At 43.2% G+C, this 21,002-nt stretch overlaps 1 protein-coding gene across 2 annotated transcripts; it reads right to left on the bottom strand.

The window, feature by feature from the left end:
* Positions 1–615: 615 nt before the first annotated feature.
* LOC113031932 (glycerol-3-phosphate dehydrogenase 1-like protein) lies at positions 616–19,053 on the bottom strand. Of its 2 annotated transcripts, none has more exons than XM_026184488.1 (8): positions 18,712–19,053; positions 14,669–14,846; positions 13,139–13,279; positions 11,022–11,160; positions 7,836–7,948; positions 5,626–5,862; positions 5,353–5,459; positions 616–2,037 (listed from the first exon to the last, which is right to left on the bottom strand). In XM_026184488.1, exons 1-8 carry the CDS (start codon positions 18,753–18,755, stop codon positions 1,941–1,943), a joined length of 1,056 nt encoding a protein of 351 aa, XP_026040273.1. In that variant the 5' UTR covers positions 18,756–19,053; the 3' UTR covers positions 616–1,940. The 2 variants fall into 2 exon arrangements, with proteins under 2 accessions (XP_026040273.1, XP_026040274.1); XM_026184489.1 differs by having other exon boundaries at positions 14,708–14,846.
* Positions 19,054–21,002: the final 1,949 nt, after the last annotated feature.

Here is a 21,002-nt window from a genome sequence, read left to right as displayed (position 1 = left end):
TCTCTTTCTTAGGTTTACCCCTGTTCCAAGTTCTCTCCATTGGTGCATAATGGCTCACAGCATGGTTCACTGGAGTAAAATGGCTTTAGAACCTTTTTCATACTCATAGATGTCAGTGACTTTGTTTCTCATCTCTTCTTGAGTTTCTTTAGAGAGTCTGATTGACAGCCACCTATATTATCCATGGGTGGCAGCCTGTCATTCATTGGCTTTAACTTATCCTTACAGGCCATTAGATCTTGGTGGGAGAATAATTGTGGTAAATTGCCAAACAATGTCCAGAGCCAGCGGGCTGGGTTTTCTATAGATATGTGGCCTGGACTAGTGAATCAGCTTATACTTTTAAAAAAGTACTACAAATTTTACCCCAGGTCTACTTCAAGTGGTGTCAAACGTTTGTGCTGATGGAGCCGAAACCACGTTTGTGCTGCAAAAATCATCATCTGTCCCGCTATCATTTTAAAGTCATTCCAGAGGTCATCAGAGGTCTTAACGACAGTGGTGTCAAACATTTGTGCTGCAGTCATTTTAAAAAATATTAATAAAAGAAAATTTCTAAAGAAATTTCAAAAGGGGCCCCTTTCAATGTTCCACAACTCAGACTTAACACTTTAGTGTAGTTTCTAATATTTTATTTCAGAATATCAACAAAAATGTAACTAATGTTTCCTCAGTGGGTAGCTTCCTGCTGCAACTCTAAAGGTGTCGTGGACAGTTTACCTGACAGCCAGTGCTGGTTTTGTCAAAGGCATTCAAGTTTAGTCTGTTAATGCAAAATCAATTTAAGAGGCAAAGGTTTGCTAGTGCTACATGTGATCAAGCAAAATTAATTATTTGTTTCACTTCCATTCATTACGTTTACCTGAACGAACACAAGCCAAGTGAAGCTGGAAAGACATTGAAATGCAGACATTTTCTCCGTGACTGAAGCGCATCGCCCTCTGCTGTGTGATGGATGCAGTGTGTCAAAGTGACCATGCTGGTGGCCACTGACAGGCAAGGTAGCAATGTTAATGAGCACACAACTGCTTATTGATATGTGACACATCTGATAAATCACTGATAGAAACAGAAACATACTGCAATGCAAAGGTTCCAGAAATATTTGGTCACAAACTGAGACAAATGTTAATGACAATCTTTCAAAAATAAATCAAAAACACAGAATGCAGCCTTTAAAAGATGGTAACCTGTAACCTATTATCCATCTCATGACACGATTCAAGATTAACAATGAAAACTTTTAGATAAAACATGGAGAAATCAGTCTGAGTGGCATTTATTCCAACAAATTAACAGCAGAATTCTGAGAAGGTTGCAACATCAGCACACTGAAGTATCACAGCTAAAGACACACAAGCTCATTATCCATTCATCTGTTTCCCAGCCTATTCCTATCACAAGGCTCACACACAAACACATGCTCTACCCAGAGCTGATCTTGTGCGTGCTGTTGTGTTTTAAGTCTAAGGAGCACCGTGGGCAGCTTGGTAATCAACCTGCCGAGAAAAATGTGAAGTTGGTCGTGTAGGTAACAAAAACAAATATAGCTGCCACAAAAGGCCCACGCTAAAACACAATTTCACTTATATAGATGTTATTGGGTGATTTGTTCCACGGTTTTGAAGCTCAGATTATACCTCGTTTTCATATGTGACAGTGGTTCAAGGGCTGGCATGGATACACACTGAGTGGGAGAGTCAGTCTTTGTTGTGTTTTAACACGGGGATTTATTTTTCATCCTACACTGTTGGAAGCCTGGAAGAACTTTTTCTGACAGTTTATCATTTCAATTTGTACAAAGGACTTTTTATTTTATGGGTGTTCTATTTAAAGCTGTTGGGGATTGTTTTTGACAGAATAAGAACCTAATGCAAACTTCACCTTAGAATGAAAATGATCAATGGAAAAACAACAGCTTCCTGAGACGCACCAGGCGATCACATGTCCTCTGGGTGGCTTTGCAGGCAGGAAATCATTTCTTGGACTGGCCTCTTCTCAAAACAAATCTGATAAACTGCTGTGAACAAAGGGAACCTGGAGAGAGGAAGGACAGAGTTAGAGCTTGACAAAGCAGAAAAGAGAAAATTCAAGTTATTAATTTCACATGTAACAAACGTATATAGACTAGATAAACAACAACAATACAGAAGTAAATAAATTCAAATTTAAAGTCAGAAAGAAAGTTCTAAACACTGATGAGCCAAAGTATGACCATCTCTACGATCTCAAAACGACCCAGTAACATATTTCAGTTTGTTTCAGCGTAGAATCCTAGTGCGGTTCATTACAGTAACTTCAATGAGTTTAGGGAGAGTTTGTTCTTTATTACCTATTTCTGCGTTTAAAAATAGTTCAAATCCTTTCGAAGTGTGTAGTTGTAGTAATAATAATAATAATAATAATAATAATAATAATAATAATAATAATAATAATAATAATAATAAGCGGCTGAGAGGTGGCTTGTGGTAGCCATCGAACCACATGGGGGAGAAATGGCGCCGTCACATTTCAAGCATCTACTCAATCCCACTGACATGACCTCCATACAGGAAGCAGATTCTGTGAGGAAAGGGATGACGCCCGTCACCGGGGGCAAGGTCACTTAGGCACTTAAACCACTCTTTGGTAAGGAGGACTTAATGCTGTGCTCCAGTTATGGAGAGAACACACTCCTCAACCTCCCCAGGAAAGTCCAGGTGAGGGCACTGGAAGCAAGAATCCATCATTAGTTGAACGTCAGATTCATTAATGTCGTTTTTGTCCTGGACAGGGGAATGCTGGACCAGCTCTTTATCAAGTCAGGGACATTCCAGTGCACGTGGGAGTTTGCCCAACCAGTCTACATGTGTTTTGTGGACTTGGAAAAGGAATTTCGACACATTCCTTAAGGGATTCAGTGGCAGGTGCTGAGGGACTAAGGGGTGTCTGGTCTGTTATTACAAGTCACATGGTTCCTGTACAACCACAGCGAGAGCTTGGACTACACCGGTGGCGGTAAGTCAGGCTTCTTCCCCTGGTGTTGGACTTCGCTAGGGTTTATCTTTGTTACTGATTCTGGCAGTTATATTGGGAAGTCTGCCTGGACACGGTTCTGTTGGCTTCATTTAGTGGTGAGCTCCAGCTCACAGTGGTCTGCAGCCCACCACTCAGGAATGAAAATCAGCACCTCCAGTTCCAAGACCATGGTTGTCACCAAAGAAGGCAGGGGCTGGTGCCCCAAGTGGAGTATCTTGGGGTCTTGTTCACGAGTGAGGGGAGGAGTGGACTGGGAGATTGACAGACAGGCTGATGTCGTCCATGGTGGTGAAGAAAGATCTCAACATAAAAGTGAAGCTGTTGATTTACTAGTTTATTTATATCCCTGTGGTCACGAGCTCTGGTTAAGATCTATCTTAAATTCTTAATAAATCTCCAACCATATCACCTGCTATGATGCCTGACAGCAGCGTCGCTGTTGTGCTGAGGCAGGCTATTGGTTGGTAGTTGGATGGGGGCCAGTCCCTTCTGGGGGATCAGGACTCTCTGACCTTTGGTTAGCCTGGTTCTTGTGCTGCCAGGCGCTCACAGAGTACAGTAGGTGTGAATCATATCAGGGACTGATACTTACCCTATCCTGTTCAGGAAGATTGAAGTAATCTGCTTTTAGATCATGTAGACATGATCTAATCATCTAATCTGTCCTATCCTGAGCGCAGAGTCAAGGGGCCATTTACGTGAAAAGGGAAAGACCATCTCTGAATCGAGGAGGGGCCTAAGGGTCCCTCTGTCACCATCTTATGTATATGTGTATTTTTGAGGCATTACCCCACTGCTCCCAATTATATGTAAAGATAAACTAAAATTGAAATCCCTAATTCAAGCTCTGTACTTGTTATACACTACCAGTCAAAAGTCTGGACACACCTTGTCATTTAATGGTTTTCCGTTATTTTCATGACTGTTTACACTGTAGATTCAAACCGAATGCATCAAAACTATGAATGAACACATGTGGAATTATTTAGTAAACAAAAGTGTGAAATAACATATTTATATTTTAGATTCTTCCACGTAGCCGCCCTTTGCTTTGATTGCTGCTGCACACACTCTTCATTCTCTCCATGAGCTTCACGAGGTCGTCACCTGAGACAGTTTTCCAACAGTCTTGAAGGAGTTCCCAGAGAAGCCGAGCACTCGTTGGTCCTTTGCCTTCACTTTGTTCTCCATCTCATCCCAAACCGTCTCCACTGGCTTTAGGTCAGGTGACCGTGTTTCGGGTCATTGTCATATTCAAACAAAGTAAATGATGGTGCAAGTAAAAGCAAACCAGATGGGATGGCATGTGGCTGCTGTGGTAGCCATGCTGGGTTAGTGTGCCTTCAGTTTTGAATAAATCCCCAACAGTGTCACCAGCAAATCACCTCCACACCATCACACCTTCCCCTCCATGCTTCACAGTGGGAACCATGTGTAACATAGTTAAAAATGGTTCAAGTTACATCCTGCTAAATGGGACGATGGCACCACCTACTGTTGGAAATGTCACGCTGCAGTGACTATGAAGGGCAAATGATGTTGGGTAATAATTAGAGTGATGGAGGATTCCCGTAGAGATAACGAATGGGTAAATTTCACGGACAGAAATGTTACTAGTCCGTAACAGAAATAGAAGTTGACCTGGCTATTTTTGATTAAATATATTTGCTGTGGGTTCCTTCTGTCATCCTTACGTTGGGTTAGACATTCGCCTTTTCACACAAGGCTCACGCTGGTTGTCCACGAAAATGAGCCATTCTACTTTGTTGCCCTTCGTCATAAATGCGGATGCTGAGTAAAAGGGGCTAAACTGACCCAACCCCGTTTGTTCATTTAAAGAACCCGAAAAGACATAACACTGAGGTGAGATGCATGCATCCTCAGCAGTGGAGGCGACTCTTGGTCTTCCTTTCCTGGGGCGTCCTCAAGTTTTTGCAATTTTCTGGACTGAGCTTCAGTTCTTAAAGTAATGATGTCATTTCTCTTTACTTAGCTGATTGATTCTGTCAAACAGGGCTGTCAGCTGTGTACCAACCTGACTGCTGCACAACACAACTGATGGTCCCAAATTACACCAATGAACCCTGTCAGGCACACCTGTGAGGAAAACCATTTCAGGTGACTGCATCATGAAGCTCATTAAGAGAAGGATGAGGGTTTGCAGCTCTGTCAACAAAGCAAAGGGCGGCTACTTAGTAAAAATAAAGACAAACCAATAAATGTTCAAACTTTTGACAGGTAGTTTACAGTCAAAATATAGCACAGAGCTGCGTTACATGTCAAAAAAGAAAAAAAAATAATACAATAGACAGACAAAGAAACTTGATTACAGACCTATTCACCAGGCACTTCTGTTGGAGGATGCGGTAAACCTCAGCTGAGGTGGCAGGACCCTGGAGCTTCTGACCATTGAAAATCTCCTTCTCCAGCACTTCAATGCTCTATCAGCAGGTGTGACAAGAAGAAAATACAAGAAAGTGCACAATTAAAAAGCAGTTCGTCATTTCAAACCAAAAACAGTTCGAGCTAATAAAGCTTTACATAGTAATGCGTAATGAGGAAAGAGAGCAGATACACTACAACAACCAAACGTGACGGTGCACATACCTTCCCTGTTCTAACAAAGGCCTCTGCTGCTCGTCGATTGCGGCCGCCATAGCACGTAGCGATGAGGTCGGCCACACCACAGCTCTCCAGAAAGGTCGATGTGGAAACCACGCCATTCTTAGAAAAGAGTTGGGCGAAGGTTATCATCTCCATCAAGCCCAGACGGATCACAGCTGCCTTGGTGTTGTCTCCACACTGCAAGCCATCACAAAAACCTGCACTCACTGCAACGATGTTCTTCACCAGCAATGAACAAAACAAAAACACACATTTAGAAAATGATGTAAAGCTCTCAATGCAACTAACAGAAGACTGAAAATCATGTACTGATGAGTGCATCACCTCACACCTAATAAAGCTCATTATTAACACGACTGTTCAAGTGTGTTGGTGCACCCATGCTCCAATTTAAACACTACTCTTAAAAAATATATATACATATATATAGAGCTGGGCAATATGAGATTTTTTCATATCACGATGTTTTTTTCATTTCAGGCGATAACGATATCTATCACGATATAAGCCAAATAACTATATTTGTAAGATTTAAATGTGCCGTTGCTCACAAGTAAAATGTGAAATAATCAGCAGCTTGTTTTTATTTAAATATTTATTTCCCATAATAAGTTCAACAGGGTAGATGTACTTAAGGAACATGAGACTTTTTCAGATAAATAAAAGGCAAATATTGCAAACTACACAAAAGGCAGCCGCTAAAGCGTTTAAGTTTCAAAATAGAACAAACGAAACAGACTAAATTGTCAATTCCACTTAGAAACAAAATATTAATTCTAAAAATAAATCTTGGTTTGTTTTACAGAAGAACAGACAAAACTGGCTAACTTTTGTCAATATCAAATAAACTGAGAACTAAAAGGAAATTCTCAATCTCTCCTTGTTGTATAGCTGAGCTTTTCAAACAGTTTTAACAGTTACTTTAGTCTGACAAAAGCCGAATGACGAATTAGCGCTTCCACTCAGAGACTGAGGCTACGTCCACACGTACACGGGTATTTTTGAAAACGGAGATTTTCCGTTCTCGTTTTAAAAAATAATCCCGTCCACACATAAAGGCAGAAATGAAGGAAAACGCTGCTATGAACATGCCAAAGCAGCAGGTGGAGCTAGATTCCTAACTGTGCAGAAATGTTGGCCAATCAGAAGTCTAGAAGCCTCTGTGGGAAAAAGTAAACAAAGCTGGGGCATAGAAGCAGAACCGAGTCGTATGTGTGGAGGGACAGTAACTGTGTGTATATGTAAGCATTTAAACACTGCAGAGAGTAGAATTAACAGTATTGTAGAAATTCATTTCACCGAAACAATAACGTGGCGCACAGTGTGACGCATGCACCAGTTTATTGTATTTCCAGACTTGCTGTCGGCACAATTTACAGTGCGCTACTCTGTTTTTTGTCAGACTTGAAATAGCCGAAATACCTTCACACTACGGAACTTCTATGGCTCTTCCGTTCGACAATCTCTCCGGCATTGGAACCATCATCTGTTTTCTCTTCGGTCACGCTCGGTTGATTTTTCTAGTCGGCACACTCATTTCCTCCATTACCCGCTGGCTCCATTACCCGCTGGCTGCTTCCCAAACAAACACACGTGCGGCTTGGCACTTGTGCTGTACGTAACAAGTCACACGACGTGACGCTGCGGCTGTGATTGGTTCAGCTCTGCGCTGCTTAATTTGGATTGGCTGACCTTTTTTTTTTTTTTTTTTTTAAGAGGACAAGAGCGGCGAGGTCTATCGCGATAGCTTAATTTCTCTATCGAGTAAAAGTTATATCGCGATACATATCGTTATCGTTCTATCGCCCAGCTCTACATATATAGTATAAAATGATGAAAATCATCGACGCTGCATTCACCAAACCACAGAGCATTTGGAATATCAGTTTATTCATAGGTTCCATGCAGTCAACACCTGTGGCCAATTACATATCTGACACCCATTGAAAATATGACAAAAGAAGTCCCGGCGAAGGCGTCGAATCATATTTCAAGATGGAACGAAGGACAGTTTGGTTTCATAACCACAGACACTGGTTCTGCCTCTTTACCAGCAAAAGGTTTCACATTTCAGTGTTACACAGACATTTAGACTCCAAACATCCTTACAGTCGACAGTAACTACAGAGAGACCGTGCTGGTAGCCATGTGATTATAGAGTATTTGATTCAGTGTCATGTGTAAGTGTTTACCTTCAAAGCTCCACACAGCTCCACTGTGTCAGCATCCTCCACTACTGTGATCCTGAAGTTTGGAGTCGTCAGTAACTCTTTGAACAGTAGACCATTCTCCACATTCCTGCTGCCTAACACACACACACACACACATACGATCTGATGGTCAGAACTCGCTGAAATAAAGCATGTCAATAATCCAAAACAAACACTGGGTCACCAAACTCAGGACCATGACAGAAGGGAGCCAGTTGAGACGGTTCGGGCGTCTGGCAAGAATATGTCCCGGGTGAGGTGTTCTGAGGAGGACCCGGGGCAGACCCAGGACACTGTGCAGGAGGTGGCCGGGGAGAGGGAGGTGTGGGCTTCTCTGCTTAGGCTGCTGCCTACCGTACCTGGCCCCAGAAGATGGATGGACGGACAAATCACAGGAGATGTGGAAATCAGTCTAATCCAAGTATAATCTTTAGGCTCAAGTATACAAATAAGCCAGATCACTAATTACTAATTTATTTGAACAGGTAAACTTGAAACTGTCTTATCGCATTACTGACCATTATGCTCATCAGTTCTCAAAATAGCCTTGAATAGATGATTAATCCCTAATTGCTAATGCATGGCTTGGCTTCCTGCTAATGAAGCACAGAGCTGTTGGAGCTATTGGTTGGCAAGGTCCTGTTCCCAATCCACCCAAGGAGGCTCCCGAGCAGTCAATTGGGAGTCTACAGACATGCTCGAACAATAAATGAGTAACTTTGGTCTTTGTGATGCTTGGCATTACATCGTTCAGCTCTCAGGGACTTCTTTTCACTAGAACAGCACTCAGATTCTTGCTTAGACTACTTTTAGTTAGCAGCTCCATTATGAGGGATATCACAGACACTCAGACTGGTGTCTGTCTCTCAGAGACACAAAGGAGTTACACCACCAATGAGCAGATATTCTTAAAGAGCAAGTTATTTCACAAAAGAACAGGCAGTGTAAACACTGAGCGTCCAGTAATATCACTGTGCGTTTAAAGGAAGCAGGAAAAGTAGTAACAGAATAATATTTTACTATTAAAACAAGAAAAATAATGAAAAAAACCTTCACCACAATAACATATAGTTAGCAATCTGAGAAAACTGAAACTGGAATTAAATGAAATAAGTGACAAAAAGACGATTTCTGGTGCAAAGGCTGAGTTTGGAGAACTTTGAACATGGCAATAAATTAGGGCTGAACGATATATCGCATTTGCGATAATATCGCGACATGATCAAGTGCAATTTTCTAACCGCAAAGGCTGCGATTATACTCTGGACATGTCCAAATTCATGGGCTGCATCCTCCTGAGGCTGCATTTGTAGACCGATTACGTCACAGCGACGCGCCGAAGGCTGTCCAAATTACTACCATATCCCAGAATTCATAGCGCGGCCCAGCCAAACTCCAGTTTCCAGCAATGGCGGCCGCTACTAAGTTTTAAAATTACTCATACTAATCTTTCTGGGTCACAAAATAAACTTTTAACATATTTTCAGGCGAGAAAGTAGTTGTGTAAACATCAAATATCTGCTCGGTTTATCAAGATATCCCATATTTGCAAAAGTGCTTCGACGTTTTCAGAGGCGTCTGCTACCCACCAGCTCGACAGCTAGCCGGGAGCTCGAGGGTTACTGATGCGGCCGAGAACGGCACAACTCCCGGCACATCATTTTCAGATCACCGCGGAGTTTCGCTGCTCGGGTTAAACGTAATATATAAGTCACTTAGACAACCTAAAAATGTTATTGTTGGGCTTTTTTCAGTGTTTTGTTTGTTCGTGAGTAAATCGGTTTGGCTGAGATTAAAGTTATTAGATTAGATAAAATAAAACTTTATTAATCCCCCGGGTGGGTTCCTCCTTGGTTTTCACACAGCTGACTAAACGTCAAACAGAAAACTTATTAAACAGAAGTATGAGACAGTCGAGAATTTACACCAGTGTCTGGTTATATTTTAGATAGCAAGAAGCAGACGGCCGAGTTTATTAAACTCCACCGAGACAGCGGTGACGCTAATCAGAACTAGACCGTCCAATTTCACGCCTTTAAACTTTAAAGGCGTGTTTGTGTGTGTGTTTATACGATTGCTATTATGTTTGCACTTTATGTGTAATGTTACTGACTGCAGAGATCAGTAAGATGTGTGTATTTTTTATTTATTAGTTTTATTTATTTAATATTATTTTTTAATTGAATGACTGTCTAGTAGTTCACAGATGTCGAAAAACTGAGTGTGGTAAAGCCACTGATTTTGTTTATGTATATTTCTGCAATCTGCACATTGTACTGACTTTCATTTTAATGTTTACACCAGGGTTCCTTGTCAGCACTTTATGCTCAGATGTTTGTAAGCTAAAAATAAACTATTGTGTATGTTCAAATATACTGTTGTGATTGAAGAAGTTAAATAAAAATGTCAGTCATCAATTCATGCATCACCTCATGTCATCATAACAGAGGTCTGTCTTCCAGGAAAGAACAGTTTAAAATTAATGTAATATAGTATTGGCCATACTATATGATGTATTGCTTGTCTTTGTTTAATAATACAGAAGACAAAGACCTTAAAAAATAATCGCATATCGCATCGCAATCGCAATATTGGGGCAAAAAAAATCGCAATTAGATTATTTTCCATAATCGTTCAGCCCTACAATAAATCCAGAAAATTCCAGGCTAACCAGTTAAAGCTAAGTTAAGAAAAAACAACTAAAGACTTGCCTGGGAACATTACTCATGATCCGCAACAAATACATCTTTTAAAAGACTTTTCTGAAGCTTTATATGTATTAATGACGAATCCATCTGATGTTGTCCTTACATTATTACACAACGTGTGAATGCCATGAAGCCCACAGCATCTCCCAGCTCCAGCTCCACATGGTTTTCCAGCTCAGTTTTACACAATTTTGATCTTTGCTAGCACGCACTTTATTCAGAACGCTGACTCAAATTCAGATCACGCACCATCTCCCAGTATGAACTCTGCCAGTATGAGTCTGCTTCCTAAACCAGGCAGAGACCCTACACTCCCATCCAATCAAGCCAAGGGGACAAAAAAACAAAACATTTCTTCTCTTCCAGGTCCCGTTTGTTCTTTTTAAATCCACAACATGCCAGTTACAGCAGGCAGTAATAGAATCTACTGAATAACATTTTCCACGTGGATTCTACTCACCGATGGTGGATTCACAGAACTTCTCAGCTGCTACTTCGTTGGCGATGTTTGCTCCCATCAGGACACTGACATCAATCTCCATCTTCTCACGAATGACGTCAGAGATCAGCCTCAGGCCCTCTGGACCCTCATATATACCCTGAGACAGTAATGAGAGGGGCGGTGGTGGATGAGCGATGGCATACAGGATGAGCCATAAAGGACACAGCTGCTTATACCCATGCTGTAGATGGATGCATGCAGAAAGTCAAGGGAGGAAACCAGCCTCCCCCTGATATGTTCCTTCTGACTGACCTCTTCACCCCAAGGCTAAGCCCTTGAAATGAAGCTAATTTCTGATGTAGCCTGATTCTTCCAGTCACTACCCACAGCTTGCAGCCAAACACATTCACCAGCACCCTCTCTACCAAAACAGAGTCCAAATAACTGCAGATGATGAACCAGTCCATCTCACACTCACCTGTTCACCCACTTGTGAACAAGAGATATTTGAGCTCTTGACTAGAGGAAGCAATTCTTCTCTAACCTGGAGTCTTTTCAGCTTCAGAGCCATGACGTGGGATTCTGAGGTACCAGTTCTGACTGATGATAGGGGGTTTGTGGAGATCAGCATTTGATGAGCCCAGTAGGACCACAGCATCCACAAAACACATAGATATGATCTACTTCCACCATGCGTTATAGTTTACACCCCTTATTGTGCCTAGAAATTTGTTAATAGACCTCAGTGTCACCAAATGAGTCACACATGTTGATGGCAAATGCAAAAAATGACACTCGTGCCAAATTTGGACAGGCTACAAACAGCCTGTAACTACAGACCGAAGACTTCGAAACAACAGTGTTACACACTCAAATTGTACTGTTTGGTTAGGGGATGGCCGAGGAATGGAGAAGTGCACTGGTACCAGTTTTTAAGAACAGAGTAATGTGCAGAGCTGTAGTAACTACTGAGGGATAAAGCCTGAGACAGATACCATGGAGGTATGGGAAAGAGTGGTTAAAGGTGATGATCAGTGAAGGGGAGTGTGGCTTCATGCAGAGAAAGAGCACTACAGACGTGACGCTTGCTTTGAGTACGCTGATGGACGCCTGCGATGTGACCCTGTGGAGCTAGAGAAAGATGAGGCACCAAGAGAGGAACTGTGGGATCTTACGTGGCAGCTGAGGGTGACAGAAAAGTAGGTGAAGGTGTTGCAGGTCATGTGATGACTAGTGTATGCGAATGAAAGAGACACATGGAAAAGTGCAAAAGAGAGGTGAAGAAGAGTGCAGGCAGGGTGGAGTAGGTGGATACGTGCCAGGAGGGATGTATGACAGACAAGACAGGCAGTGAGACCTGCTGGGACGCTTGGTTTGCCCTTCTTAGCGCTGGTTCACAGAAGATCTGTAGTTTTGGTTTCCTTGTTTTTGATCTATATTATTTTGTACTTGGTATAAGCGTAACATTAAAAGACTGCTTGTGAGTTTACTTCTCATTTCCCAAGTGCTGTATTGTGGCTCTTCCTGCCTGCCACGTAGCTCCAGGGTGCAGCCAAAGCTTTGACAGCAGCACTTACAGGCTGCCCTGCAAAATATGTGCTCAAAATATGTACTAATGCAATACACAGCCATGAATGCGTCATGAGTACTGAAACAGACAAACACTGGACTCTGAGTTTAGTGTGTTTTTGTTTACAGTGCTTGGATCAGAATGTTGGGGGGTCCCTGTGGAAGAGAGGCATCCAAACATCAAACTCACTCTTCAGCGCACACGCTCACTTTGTCGACATATTTGATCACAAAATGAATACTGCACATCACCGGATCCCTGGCTACTGCAGTCTGTGTGCCAAATGTCCTTACACCTTTACTACCCCAAAGACCTTCGCTGTGTTTTATGGATGGCTGGAGACACTTACTGGCAATATGAACCAAAAAACAGCTTTATGTGACCGCTTATCCTGATCATTAGGGATCCTGTTAGAAGCACACATAACAAAGATACTCCGGGCATGTTCAGCTGAGTTTGTATGCACGGCTCAGATCCTGTGTCAGGTCTTTGCTCTGCAGAATTTGGAAAGTTAAAAGCAGCAGTGGAGTGTGAGATAGCGAGACGGTGAAATGGGCATCATTACCTTTATGAGCGTGATTCCTCGAGCTCTGGCAGAGACACAGCCCACCATTTCATCACAGAGTGTCCTAATGAACTGATGAGGGACGACAAACACCAGCAGGTCAGCTCCCATAGCAGCATCAGAGAGCTTTGGTACAGCCACCTACGGAGACGACAGAAGCGCCATTCAATTCAAAGCTGAGTAGGCTTTGAATAATCCTGTGAGTCTGGGTGATTTCCCCACCGTACTGTGTTACACACTTCCACCATATTGCCAAAAATATTCACTCGTCTGTCTTCAGCCATACATGAACTGGGGTGACACCCCAGTCTTAATCTAAGGGTTTAATAGAAAGTCATCCAACCCTTTGCAACGATAACAGCTCCAGCTTTAACGAGAAGGATCTCCACATTTCGTAGTGTGCTTATTTTCTCCAAATCTCGAGTCAACTCTACCAATCAGTAAGCTACGTGAATGCCGTCTTTTCCTTGTTACCCTCAGCTACAAATGCTATGCTAAGCTACCAGTACTACAGCCAGTCATGAATGCACAAACTGCTGACTATTTTCAGCCTGGCTTCACACATGATGAAAGCCTTGTGTTATTAGCTGAATCACGTGGCGTCACTATCAGCGAACGAACTCTCGCAGGCGCCAATTTGTTGCGCTCCGGTTTTGAGCGCGCCATATCCTTCCAAGTAACAAGAAAATGACATTCATGTAGATTACTGACTGGCAGAGGTAACTCTAAATTTCGAGTTATGGATACATTTTTCTTTTTTACTGGCAGAAACAAGCTTCCGTAAATTCTTGACCTCCTTCCTGAAGCGCGTTTGTGAAGTCAGACACTGATGTAAGGCCTGGCTCGCAGTCTCCACTCTAATTTATCCCAGCGGTGTTCTGTCCGATTGAGGTGAGGACTCTAGTCGAGTTCTTCCACACCAAAGTCTCTCAACCATGTCGATATGGACACTGCAGTCATTGCGGTCAGACACGTATCGCTCTCCTGGCAGCCACCAAACGCCAGCTTGTCCATCATTGCACGATTTGTGACTCCAGTGAACTGCTCTAGAGTTCAGGTCAGCGTGCTTTACACAACTGCACCGGATGCTTTGCATTGTGCTTGGTGATGGATACAGCATCCATGGTGACCCATTCCATGAAGAACTCTATGCACTGTTCTTCAGCTAATCTGAAGGCAACATAAAGTTTGGAGGCCTGTAGCAGAAAGCCGGTGACCTCGGTGCACTGTGCGCTGACCCTGCTCTGTGGCTGAGTGGTAGGCTTCGACTTTGTTAAAATACCACTAGAAGCTGACTGTGGAATATTTGATAAAGAGGATATTTATGACCGGCCTTGTTGCATCCCATCATCACACTGATCTATGATGTTTGCAGAAGCAGTCTACATGCCTGGGTTCTTGATGGAAGTGACTGGAACACCTGAATTCGATGACTTGGGTGAGTGAATACTTTTGGCAGTATAGTGCAGCTTTAGTGCTCTGCAGAGTTCAATGAGCTCAGCAAAAGAATGACATCATACTACTTCTCACCACATTCTCTGGTAGTTTGTATCCAGGAAGGTACTTAACGTTTTCATGCTCAGTGTTGATGATGTCGCTAAGCTTCCTGCCATTAATATTTTCTTCAAACACCCACATCTTCACAGTGGTAGCAATATGCTGCAATGTCCTGGCATTATCTCCGATAATCCTGGCAATAGCAGAGCCCCTGCAACAAAGACACAGAGATCAGCAAATATTTCTAGATGTTTCAAGGCATTGATCAATTAATCATTCAGTCAGCTAATCAATTGGACCATCCTAAACTACTTCGTTAGCTTCATTCTTGTGAATTTTTCGAGTGGAAGAGAGTTGGTGTGAGAGGTGATTAAGCATATGAAGGATTAAGGAGGTGTGCTAGTGTTCTTGTCCGGGAACACGATCCTACTGTTGCTTCATGTAAACAAAACAGATTCTGATCGAGGTGTTACACAGGTGAAAACATGCACTAAGAGTCCAGAGATGACAAAGGGAAGGTTATTGTTCACTAAACACCACACTGATGGGCTGTAACACGCTCACTGATTTTATAGCAGAGTCTGCCACTGATGCCTTTTAAGGTTTATGGGGAAAATAAAATAACAAAACTCTGCTTTTGTTTCCCAGTGTAAGCACAATCTGACCCGACATCAGTCTACTCTGACAGCCATAGCTGAGTTACTAAGCCCACTGTTACTGTTTTTACCATCTTACATTTCAATTAAAAACAAACAAACAAACATTTGACATTTTTATCCTCAAGTCAAATGAGAAACTCTGGTCATGCGTGGTGAGTGTATGCTGTCAGTGGCGTCATAATCAATCTGGGAACTATAATACTCTGTACAAGTCCAATCAGCAGGCTTCATTAAACATATTTATTTTTGAAGAAAACACTGTTTTGTAATGTTACCTGTAGTCATGTTGACATGGACATGCACTCAGGCTTGTATGAACTGGTGACGGTGACATTTTCAGTCTTTAGTCACATCAAACTTTGAGACACTTGTAGGCACTGAAGCTCGAGTTACCACACGGATCAGTCCCTGAACTTACTACGGCGCGTGTTTCATGCTGAAATAAACAACACTTACTTACAGCCTACAGGAAACAAATCAAACAAACCCGGTTCTTAAAGTTTTGGTCTGTTTCTATGCTGACTGATGTCCAGCACGCCCTCCCTCTGTGCTCATGAAGCATATGGCACATTTCTTTATTTGTTTGTGAGGGGCTCACAACATAACGCCATAGTTTCATGTTTATGGAGCAGGCTGCTGACCATCACCAGTGAACTTGTGCGCATATTTTAAATGAACAGCTGAAAGAGTGACCCGGATGCAGGTAAGCTCGAGGTCCCTTCACTCAGCTGGTGTCAGGGGTAAATGTTGGCTTCAGATTTATCTCACCGAACCACATTATTATGGTTTAGCGGAATAAAACATCGAATTAACTTTTTTTTTGCTGAGAATAATTTGTGTTTCTGTCAGAACAGAATGGAAATTCATATACGTGTCAATATTAACTACAGACTAGCTGTTGTTTTCAGCGAGCCCTGTATCATATGTCAAACCGCAGGATGCCGGTGTTCCAGATCTACTGGCGTTTAGATCAACTGGCGTTGGTCGAACAGATGTGTGGCAGTCTTGCGTTTCAGTAGCTGCTACCGACAAACCAGCAAAAAAAAAGCCAAATGTGTCATCTGTGACACTTGTGAGGTTGTCTCAAACACACTCCGTCAGTCTTGATGCTGTTGAACAACAAAATGTTTAAAAATGTGGCGAGTTTACCTGGTGATATCCTCATGCGCGACGCGATCGCGAAAACAGCAAACAAGTAACACCACGCCGATGTTGTTCACAGGACAGCAAGAGTAAACGATCGGGAGACTCTTGTCGTCGTTATCGTTCCCCTCGCACGGTTTATTTCTCCGAATTCAGCGTTTTTGCTTCACAACTACAGCGTGCTGTTTACTTTGTGCACTAACATGGAGTCGAGTCAACCAGCGCCACCTCTGGCCAAGTGCCACAGCCTACAGCCAGATCAACCTGTGACACATCTGCACCACGTTTGAATTCGTGTCATGCACATTTGTACCTTTCAATTGTGTCTGTTTGTGCGTCATGCAAATAAACCTTTGGAAAGAATGAAATGATATCATGTATTTATTATCAGCCTACATTTGTACAAAATTCCAAATTATATACACAAAGTCATAGAAATCACCACTCCAATTGGTCATCATGATTTTAATATTCTCTTTTTCCATAACAATGAAATACGCCTTGGACAAATATGACACATCAATATTTCATTAGTGTTGTCACATCACATCCTGTAAGCATCGTCTGTCTGTGTCTTTTCCCTGAAAATGAATATTTCCAGCCAATATAGGCAATCCATCAACATGGCTGGAGTTATATACAGTCTGTATAAGTGTGGTTAATCTAATGAAGATTTGTAAGGAGACGGCAGTTACTGTGAATTCACAGCAGTTACACAGTGATTAGTAATAAACAGCCAGTGAGAGTGAGTGGATATGACTGTTCCCACCACTAACACATGACCATAGCCCACTACTAGATTAACTTGTGACACATCTGCACCTGCTGCTATGATCACATTGAGTAGAGGCTGAGTGGCTGCACTTACCCCTGGTACATCCAAATCTGCCCACAAACATGTTGACAGATGCAATGCCAGCAATGTGGATTGTCAACACTAAAAACAATCAGTAAGCAAAGACAACAGGGATCACTTTTTTCTGTTTATTTAGCACCCACAACATTTGTAGTCGCCTTCTGCACAGGGGAAGTCCACACACACCGTGTGGTACCACTTTCCACAGAAGGTGCAATCTGCAAGATTGAATGAGGTTGTCAGGGTCATTGTCTGACTGTTTATTACTAATCACTGTGTAACTGCTGTACATTCACAGTAACTGCCATCTCCTTATAAATGTTTATTAGATTGACCACACTTATGCAGACTGTATATCACAACCAACTCTAACATGTTTGTTTGCAGAGGGAAGACACAGGCAGACTATGCTAACGACATGTGATGTTACAACACTGGTGAAATATTAGTGTGTTCACGACATTTTTCGTATGGGCAAAAGTATTGATATCAGGATGGTGATTCTTATGTGTATGTCATTTGGCATTTTGTACAAATGTAGGCTGATAATAAATACATGATATCATTTCATTCATTTCAAAGGTTTGTTTGCATGACGCACAAACAGACACAATTGAAAGGTACAAATGTGCATGACACGAATTCAAACGTGGTGCAGATGTGTCACAGGTTGATCTGGCTGTAGGCTGTGGCACTTGGCCAGAGGTGGCGCTGGTTGACTCGACTCCATGTTAGTGCACAAAGTAAACAGCACGCTGTAGTTGTGAAGCAAAAACGCTGAATTCGGAGAAATAAACCGTGCGAGGGGAACGATAACGACGACAAGAGTCTCCCGATCGTTTACTCTTGCTGTCCTGTGGACAACATCGGCGTGGTGTTACTTGTTTGCTGTTTTCGCGATCGCGTCGCGCATGAGGATATCACCAGGTAAACTCGCCACATTTTTAAACATTTTGTTGTTCAACAGCATCAAGACTGACGGAGTGTGTTTGAGACAACCTCACAAGTGTCACAGATGACACATTTGGTGTTTTTTTGCTGGTTTGTCGGTAGGAGCTCCTGAAACGCAAGACTGACACACATCTGTTCGACCAACGCCAGTTGATCTAAACGCCAGTAGATCTGGAACACCGGCAGACAGAGGGGACAGCTGTTGGAAAAAGGCAAACTGCCGGATGTGTCACCTGAAACATGCAACACTTAAACTAACATCACCAGTTAATATGAAATTAAAAAGGAACACGACCAGGAAAGCACTGTGCTTATGCTGAAGAAGCTCTGTTCCAGCTCCTCGTAGCTGACTCCAGGAGGACGCTTACAAACCAGGTAGGCACTAACGACACTCCGCACACCGACAGATGCAACAACCTGTTTGCAGCACCGCGTCCGGCAACAACGTCAGCATCATAAGAGCTTACCAGTTTCCAGACCCGACTATGCACACTTTCAGTGGAGAGGCCATGGGAGCCGCTTCCTGCTCGTGATGGTCCGTTTGAAGCTGAAGCTCCGGCGCACGTGCCCCTTCAATGAAAAGTCACGTGACTCCAGGCAGAAGTCCAGGCCGCTAATGCGCAAAATACACATGCTCATGTAATAGAGTTTAGGGTTACATCCTGGCACAATAGCGCCACCCAGTGTCAAATGTCGCCCTGCACCCACTAGGATTAGCAAGGGATTCTGGGTAATCCTCAGGAGGGCTGTGTCCCTGCGTCCTTCGGAGGCCGCATGTGAAGGTCGATTACGTCACAGCGAGGCTCCTTTAAGTGAATAGAATAGAATAGAATTCAACTTTATTGTCATTGCACATGCACAGGTACAGGGCAACGAAATGCAGTTTGCATCCATCCAGAAGTGCTTTAGTGATATAGATATATTACAATATATAATAGCAATAATATAGATATGTAAGTATATTACAGAAATGGGTCTATTATGGTATGTTATAATGTACACGGTATGAAGTATGTTGTGAATATTCTATAACTATAAGTATGTACAGGCTGTAGTGAGTACAAGCTATGTACAGGATATGAACAGGATATAAATATGAAAAACTATACAGAATATGAAATAAATAACTTTACAGGAATCTGAGATATACAGCTATACAGAAATGGGAACTATGCAAGTTGTAAACAGTTGTAGGTTAAAAATTATCGAATGTACAGAATGATTATTTACACAGAGCTATACAGTAGTGCAGTTAAGATAAGTGAGGGTGTAGATAGTTTCTACAGAGGCTATATAAAGTGCTAGTGGTTGTGAGTGGTGGTTCAGTCCATGTTATTATTGTGTTTGAGGGTACAGTTGTCCATTGTGGGTGTGTGTATGTTCAGTCCATGAGTTTAACGTGGGTCAGATGTCAGGAGGCAGAGTTCAGGAGTCTGACAGCTGTGGGGAAGAAGCTGTTCCGGTACCTGGTGGTCTTAGTCCGGAGGCTCCTGTGGCGCCTCCCAGAGGGCAGGAGGGTGAAGAGTCCATGTGATGGGTGACTGGGGTCTTTGATGATTTTCCCAGCCCTTTTCAGACACCGCTTCCTGTAGATGTCTTTCATGGCAGGAAGTGGTGCTCCGGCGATGCGCTGGGCAGTTTTCACGACCCTCTGCAACGCCTTCCGGTCCGAGGCAGAGCAGTTCCCGTACCAGACTGTTATACAGTTGGTCAGGATGCTCTCGATGGTGCAGCGATAGAAGTTCACCAGGATGTCTGAGGACAGGTGGTTCTTCCTCAGAGTCCTCAAGAAGAAGAGGCGCTGGTGAGCCTTCTTGACCAGCTTGGAGCAGTTGGTCGTCCAGGTGAGATCCTCGGAGATGTGGACTCCCAGGAACTTGAAGCTGCTCACACGCTCCACAGCCGTCCCCTTAATGTGGATGGGTGGATGTGGGTCAGCATTCCTCCTGTAGTCCACGATGAGCTCCTTGGTCTTCTCGGTGTTAAGCAGCAGGTTGTTTCTGTCGCACCACTCAGCCAGACGATCCACCTCCTCCCTGTAGGCGGCCTCATCGTTGTCACTGATGAGGCCAATCACCGTGGTGTCATCTGCAAACTTAATGATGGTGTTGGAACCATCAGCAGGTCTGCAGTCGTGGGTGAAGAGGGAGTAGAGGAAAGGGCTCATCACACAGCCTTGTGGTACACCGGTGTTCATCGTGATTGTAGATGAGCAGCGGTTATCCAGCCGGACATGTTGGGGGCGGTTGGTCAGGAAGTCCAGTAACCATTTGCAGATGAGGGAACTGATGCCCAGGTCTGTCAGTTTCCTGATGAGTTGTGAGGGGTGGATTGTATTGAACGCTGAACTGAAGTCTATAAACAGCATTCTGGCGTAGGTGTTGTTGTTGTCCAGGTATGAGAGGACAGAGTGCATTGCGATGGAGACTGCATCCTCTGTGCTCCTGTTCCGGCGGTATGCGAATTGGTGGGGGTCCAGGGTGGGGGGGAGACAGGATTTGAAGTGTGCTAGGACCAGTCGCTCTAAGCACTTAGTGATGATGGGGGTGAGTGCTACTGGTCATTGAGGCAAGATGGGTTGGAGTTTTTGGGTATCGGGACGATGGAGGTGGATTTGAAGCAGGCCGGTACCACAGCGTGGGCCAAGGACAGATTGAATATGTCTGTGAGCACTCCTGCAAGCTCCCCAGAACACGCTCTGAGAACACGCCCGGGGATGCCATCAGGGCCTGCAGCCTTGTGGACATTGATCCTGCTC

The sequence above is a fragment of the Astatotilapia calliptera genome, chromosome 11, assembly GCF_900246225.1.
Source record: "Astatotilapia calliptera chromosome 11, fAstCal1.2, whole genome shotgun sequence".
Lineage (NCBI taxonomy): Eukaryota > Metazoa > Chordata > Actinopteri > Cichliformes > Cichlidae > Astatotilapia > Astatotilapia calliptera.
This window is presented reverse-complemented; position numbering and strand designations above follow the sequence as displayed.